Source organism: Petaurus breviceps, unplaced genomic scaffold (assembly GCF_028583685.1).
Source record: "Petaurus breviceps papuanus isolate PSGF00001 unplaced genomic scaffold, PetGlider_PUasm1.0 89917, whole genome shotgun sequence".
Classification (NCBI taxonomy): Eukaryota; Metazoa; Chordata; class Mammalia; order Diprotodontia; family Petauridae; genus Petaurus; species Petaurus breviceps.
The window spans coordinates 368936-376055 of record NW_027187142.1 but is presented as its reverse complement, the minus strand read 5'-3'; the positions used below and the strand labels follow the sequence as shown (position 1 = coordinate 376055).

At 54.1% G+C, this 7120-nt stretch overlaps 1 protein-coding gene across 2 annotated transcripts in view; it reads left to right on the top strand.

The window, feature by feature from the left end:
* MOB2 (MOB kinase activator 2) overlaps positions 1–5484 on the top strand; it is a 73076-nt gene extending 67592 nt beyond the window's left edge. For both annotated transcript variants that reach the window (XM_069107332.1, XM_069107331.1), the window contains exons 4-5: positions 3694–3818; positions 4536–5484. In XM_069107332.1, coding sequence (XP_068963433.1) covers positions 3694–3818; positions 4536–4822 — 412 coding nt within the window. In that variant the 3' untranslated portion in view covers positions 4823–5484. The remainder of the gene's footprint in view (positions 1–3693; positions 3819–4535) is intronic.
* The last annotated feature ends 1636 nt before the right edge of the window (positions 5485–7120 follow it).

The following is a 7120-nucleotide window of genomic DNA, read 5'->3' as shown; positions in this document are numbered from 1 at the left end:
TGCAGCAGAGGTGAAATGGACCAGAGATGCAGCAGAGGTGAAATGGAACAGAGATGCAGCAGAGGTGAAATGGACCACAGATGCAGCAGAAGTGAAATGGGCCAAGAGATGCAGCAGAGATGAAATGGACCAGAGATGCAGCAGAGGTGAAATGGACCAGAGATGCAGCAGAGGTGAAATTGGCCAGAGATGCTGCAGAGGTGAAATGGACCAGAGATGCAGCAGAGGTGAAATCGGCCAGAGATGGAGCAGAGGTGAAATGGACCAGAGATGGAGCAGAAGTGAAATGGGCCAAGAGATGCAGCAGAGATGAAATGGACCAGAGATGCAGCAGAGGTGAAATCGGCCAGAGATGCTGCAGAGGTAAAATGGACCAGAGATGGAGCAGAGGTGAAATCGGCCAGAGATGCAGCAGAGGTGAAATGGACCAGAGATGGAGCAGAAGTGAAATGGGCCAAGAGATGCAGCAGAGATGAAATGGAGCAGAAGTGAAGTTGACAGGCCTTGGCACCATATTGGATTTGTGGGGGTGTGATCCTTGTCCAGGATGACCCCTAGGTTTTGAGCCTGGGGGACTACTAGGGTGGTGTTGCCCTCCACACAGTAATAGGGAAGAAAGGAGTTTGGTGGGGAAAGATGTCCATAAACAGAGAAAAACTGAATATGAACATGATAGGAAGGTTATTTTGTTAGAGAAGATGGGGGTAGCTCTGTGGCCAATACTCTTCATAAGACAGCCTGGGTCTCTGTGAGGGGCAAGGCCTTGGTTGCAGTGATGGTGTGCTCTCTCTCAGCTGACTTCAGAGACCAAAAGTCACCAAGAGGGTAAAGTGAGGTTCAGGACATTGTGTTCCTCTAGTTTCCTGTGCTGTGGCCCTTGAAGTTGGGCTGGACCTAGGGAGTGTAGAGGAGAACAGTGCTGTTCAGGTAGAAACTGCTGTTTCTTGCCTTGAAACTGTCTGAGGCTCAGTTAATGGTAGAAGGCACATGACTGGGAACATAGGCCACCCCCCCACCCCAATCTCTGCTCCAGCCCTACAGTATTCAGGCTGGACCATTGAAAGAGTGAAAAAGAGAATCCCTGTGGATGGGCAGCCAAAAGGAAGCAGCTGAGCCTCCCAGCCAGATGGAGCAAGGGTCCTGGGACCCTGCAGGGCCTGGCGGAGGACAGTCCGGCTTCACCAGTCTTCTCACACACACTCTTAGGAAGCTGCATTTGCACAACCACTCCTGAAAAGGGCCTGAGGAGGAAGGGGTGCTGACCCACCCAGTGCCATGACCTCATGCTCCTGGCATTGGGAGTGATGAGGACCCTGGCCTGGCAGGCAGAAGGCAGGAGTGCTGCAGATTGGGAACCGTAGAGTGGTGGGTGCATTGGGTGTAGAATTGGGGGATGGGCTGATGGCCCTTCAGCTGTGGCCATCTCTGACTGCCATTGATTTGCTCTGTGACAGTCTTTGTCATCTGTAAAATAATGGGCTCAGCATGCCCATCAAGACAGGGAAGGTGGTCCCACTCACCTCCCAGTTTTGTTGCCTGGGAACTGGATAGTCACAAGAGACCCAGCCTTCACCTTGCTTAGAATCTTCAGCTCTGTCGGCAGATGGTTCTTAGGACCCTCTAGTGCAGTGAGGCTGGAGAAGGTGGGGCCCACCTTCCCTAGCCAGGCCAGACCGTCATCCAGCTAGGGCTTCTGTCGCTCCCCATGCCCACTGCCGCCCCTCTCGCTGTCCGTTAGGATGGCTCTGGTGTGGAGGAATGCTTCTGCCAGTCCAGGCAGCCATAGAAAATTCCCACCCAGGAAAGAGCAGGGAGCAGAGGAGCCAATAACGTCGTTCTCCATTTAGCAACATGAGCATCACGTGGAGAAAGGTTTCTAGAGGGAGCGAACCCTATCAGTGCTAGGATCTGCCATCAGCTGGGTGAAGGCTAGGACCCATTGTAGAGGGCTCTTCAAAGCCCAGGATCGGGCAGGGTTCCTTGACCAGGAAGAGCTGGCATTCCAGGCCGTGTCTTTCGCCAGGGGAGAAGGGAGAGCCTCCTGGCAGAAACTACATGGGTGTCACTGAGGACACTGAGCTGGGGCTGCCCAGGCCAGGCCTTCCTTAGAATCCTGAGGAGGCAGGAATGGGTCCTGAGACACTAGCCCTGACCCTGGCCTGGGGTGCACTGCATCTCTGTGAGGGCTTCTCTTGTGCTAGGCTTCCTGGGAAGCTTTTGTGCCACCGGCCTTGGGGAGCCCCTGCAGGTGCCCCCAGGCAGGGAAGCAGGTGAAGGTAGAGCCTCATCAGGCCCTGGGCTAGGATGCAAATCTCTGCTCTTCCTAGAGCCCCTTGGGTGTGTGCTCCCTCCCACAGGGCAGATCTCCCCCCACACACACACCTCTCAGCCTGAACAACTCTTGTCTTGTGGCCCCCCTTCAGGGTCCTCTGGACCTAGACACTTTACAGATGGGCTGTCCTCCATCTTCCCTTCCTCTTCTTCCTTCCCCAAATCTTGTTCCTCAGCTCCTTCCTTCCTTTCCCCAAGCCCTGGCAGACCCTTTAGTGTGAAGAGAGGGGGGAGGGCCTGTCCAGCAGCTAAGATACAGCCTAGCTCCCTTGCTTTCCCAGGAGGGGTGTGAGGGAAGAGGAGCTGGCAACATCGGACCTCCCACAGCATGAGCTGAGGCCAAGGCTGTGGGCAGGAGGCCTGTGTGGCAGGCCGGCCAAAGCTGTCTGGGGGAAGTGGCCTGGTTTGCCTGCCTCAGGATGGGGCATTCAATAGCCCTGTATCAGCAATGCCATATTCACAATGCCTATGGAGATTACAGATATGCTGATATAATTATCCATCACAAAATACGTCATGCTTGCCATATGGGGGAATAAACTAGAAAATTTATTAAGATACCAAAAGACTGAGTCCCAAAACCAGAAAGTGAAAGCCATCAGAGTAGTTATGACATTGGCACAGGTAGATAAAGTAGAAAGCACCCACGTTTTCAAGCCTTTAAAACAGAACAGGCTACCTCAGGCAAAGGTCCTCCTCTCCCCACTCACAGCAACCACCCAGTGTCCGGGAAGCGCGGTCCCAGCAGCTCCGGCCCCTGGCAGTCCTCAGCAGGAGTCCTTAGCAGAAATTCTGGCTGACTCCAAAAGGGCTTCGCGCTGCCGCTGTCTCTGCTGCTGCTGCCGCTGGCGCCACCACCGCCAGCCACCGCAGGAACTCTAGTTTGGCTTCCGCTTCCTCTTGCTCCACCCCTTCCTGCTACGTCAGCAAGTCCAGTGGGGCATGGAAGATCTTTAAATCCCATAACCCTTAACAAGCCCAGAGCAGCCAGAGATAAGGTGGGGCTCACTCCTAGATTTGACCTTCTACTCTGTGTCCTTGCCATATCCAGATCGTGCCTTTTCCCCCACCTCCTCCATACACCCTCAGTATTAAGTTACGGCTTACCTAGGAACAGGGATGCTTATTTCTCTTTAGGAGAGCTAGGTGCCTGCTCCTGTTTGTTAAGCTCGGGTAGGGAGGGCTGGAGGGCTGGTGTTGTCTTGGGGCCAGTTCTGAATGGCCACAAGGCAGGGACTGGGAGCATGAGGGTGCTGGCCCTGGGAAGAGGCAGGCTGTGCCACCAGGCGGCCAGGGTGGGGAGAGCCACCCTGTGGTGCTGATTCCACAAACCCAAAGGCTTCTTGGCCCCTTGCCCCTTAGGCAATACTACTGGTATGATGAGCGGGGAAAGAAGACCAAGTGCACAGCCCCCCAGTATGTGGACTTCGTCATGAGCTCAGTGCAGAAGCTGGTGACAGATGAGGATGTCTTCCCTACGAAATACGGTAGGTCTTCCACACCCTCACACCCCAGCCCTACCCCTGGGCACTCGGCCACTGAGAGAAGGGAATGCAGGGTTCCAGGGAAGGAGCTGTAGCCTCCCCCCACCCAGGAAGAATTGTGCCCTCTGCTTCTCCCCAGAGACCTTTGGGTGGCTTCTCTGGACCCAGCCTGCAGGGGTGGGACAGGTTCTTGGGGAGACTCTTGGCTCAGGCACCAGGATGGGGGGATGGCAGAGAAGAAGGGTGGGTGTAGTCTCCACCCACCCAGAGCTGAACTGATGATATCACTGGGGACCCTCTGTGTAATACAAACAAAAACCCAGACCCTGCCCTGGAAAGCCTTCCATTCTACAGAGACACAGAAAAGTAAAGAGAAGGGGATAGTGAGGTAATCTGGAAGGGCTTCATGGAGTAGGTGGCCCTTGAGTTGAGCCTTGAAGGCAGAGCACCCTTCTCTAAGCAGTCAGGCCCAAGTGCACAGTGAGGGCTGCCTGAAGGACGCTGGCTGGCCTAGCCGACACGGTGGGGGGGAGGGGCGGGCTGGGGACCTCTGATGTCGGGAGAGCAGGGGAGGTGCGGTGGGGGAGCGCTGAGGAGGCTGGGACAGCCGGAGAAGGGCAGCCCACCCCTTGTGGCCCCAGGTGGGGACAAGGGAGGGGAGGCAGGCCGGGAGCCCCGCCTCGGGGCCGGCTCTGACGTCCCTTCTCCGCCCCCTCCCAGGCAAGGAGTTCCCCAACTCCTTCGAGTCGCTGGTGAAGAAGATCTGCAGATACCTGTTCCACGTGCTGGCGCACATCTACGCGGCCCACTTCAAGGAGACCCTGGCCCTGGAGCTGCACGGACATTTGAACACCCTCTACACACACTTCATTCTGTTCATCAGGGAGTTCAACCTGGTCGACTCCAAGGAGGTCACCGTCATGGACGACCTCACGGAGGTCCTGTGCAGCGGTGGGGGCGGCGGGGGCGGCAGCGGAGGGGCACAGAACCACGTGAAGGAGAGATGAGCCTTCCGTGGGCACCGGACACGCACGAACCTTTGGGAAGAGAAACCAGCCATAGTCTATTCTGTTTGTGGGCGTGCGTGCTGGAGGGTGTGCGTGCAGGCGTGTGTGCGCGGTCCTGCGGGCGTGTAGGCGCATACACACCCGCGCGCACACCCACGCACCTGCACGCTCACGGGCTCAGCAGTGGACGTTCAGGAGCTGGGGCCGCCGATGTCCCCAGGACTCGTAGGACGGGCGCCGTAGCTGTGCTGCTTGGGGTCTGATGTTCCGGCCGGGCCGTGGTTCGTTTTGTTCTGGGCTTTTTCCTGGCTTTGGTTTCCAGTGCAGAGGAGTCGCTCCGGGCATTCTGCTCTGAAAAGTGACTTTTCCTTTTGAAGGGGACAGATGGGCAGAGCTCCCGTCTGGCCTTCTTTCCCTTTTGATTTTATTTTGCCTGGATTCCCCTCAAGCCACCCCGCCTCCGGCCCCGGAGGCTTTCCGAGGCTGTTCTGCACGGTCTGTGCCCAGAGTCACCGCTGACGGAGTGGGCGTGGCCGGGGAAAAGAAGGGGTTGTTTGTTTGGGGTGGGGGCGGGTCACAGGAGGACCGGCCAGGGCCGGGACATCACCACGTGGGCTTCTTTTAGTTCATCTGTTATAACAATAAAAACAAATGCTCCCTCAGGCCGGAGGCCTCTCGTCGGTGTTTCCAGTGGCCACAGTGTGAGGGGGACAGGTGGTCACTTTGTTCCCCCTCCCCCCAAATGGCGACAGTTCCCCACTTCCTCCTGCTCGGCTGTGGGGCCTTGGGTGCCAGGCCACTTCTGGGCCAGGGATCTTGGGAGGACAGCCAGGCGTTGCCACCTTCTGGTGGACTCAGGGTTGGGTGCAGCCCACACAAGAGCCAGCCATGACGCCTGTTGTGGGCCCTGTGAGTTCCTGCTGCGGGGTTGCCCAGGAGCTGGCATTCAGATGGGGAGCAATAGCATATACACATAGGTATCTGCAGGCATGCATCCACATGGACACACGTAGACACATGGCCCGTCTCCTTGAGGAAAGGGACCCAGTTGGGAGGCAGAGGGCCAGCAGGGAAGACCTGCAGCAAGGGCCCGCTGAACGGAATTTAGGGCATGAGCCTTGTAGTGGTGGTAGGGGCAGCTGTCTTGAAGTGGCCTGTGGGTCATGAACCTTGAAAGAGACAGGGTCAGGCTGTGTAGAGCCCTAAGTGCCAAGCAAGGGGCTTCATGTCAGCGCTGAAGGTAAGACAGAGTGGCCCACAGGAGTTTATTGAGCCAAGGACAGGCCCTGTCAGGCAGGCCCTGAAATGCCTCAACTGAACCGAAAAAGACAGGGCCAAAAATCCAGCAGCAGCAAAAAGAGCCTTTGTCAGCAGAAGAGAAATAGGGAAATAACATTTTGCTAAAAAGTGTCTCAGACAAGGAATTGACTTGTTTTACATATGATTAAAGGCAAAGGGAAAAATAGGTAATCTGCAAGTGGGGTCCCAAGTGCACTCATTTCAGAGCTAGACAAATTTAACTGAAAAACCAAAGAAGTTAAGGATTGAAGAGGATTTTAGAAAAGTTAATATATGATAGATATCTGGTTAATGCTGAGCAGGAATAGAAAGGAATTTGTTCACCTGTGCATGGCACCTTTAGAAAAGTTGACCATGTATTAAGGCATAAAAACTTGACAAATGCAGAAAAAAAGTAGTAATATTAAACATCCTTGACTGACCACAATGGAATAAAAACAATTCATTAAAAAAAGGATTAAAAATTAATGAGATTAAATCTGAAAAAAACGAGTGGGTTAACAAAACTGAAAGCAGAACAAACAAAAAACTAGCAACTGATTTTTCAAAAATAAATGAAGTAGCTAAAATACTAATGGGATTAAAAAGAAAAAAAATCACTGAAAGCTTTGTGGACATTGAATTGGAGAGGGGAGAGACTAGAAAGAGGAAGTTAGGATGGCTTCATCTTTTTTCTTTTTCCTTTTTTTTTTTTTTATTCTGAACATAGGGCAGCCAGGTAGCACAGTGAGTAAGAGTACCGGCCCCAGTGTCGGGATGACCTGGGGATCGAATCTGGGCTCAGACACTTAGCACCACACCCAGAAATAACTGGCTGTGTAACCTTGAGCAAGTTACATAACCCCAATTGCTTAAAAAAAAAAAATTCTGAACATAAATACCCAAAAGAGCTTTTCCATACACTTGGCAGAGCTCAAAAGAGGATTCTGTATGAAGTCAGGAATGCTTGATGTATGTGTGTGGTGTGCGCATCTGTATGGGTTTGGGGGTGTGTCAGGG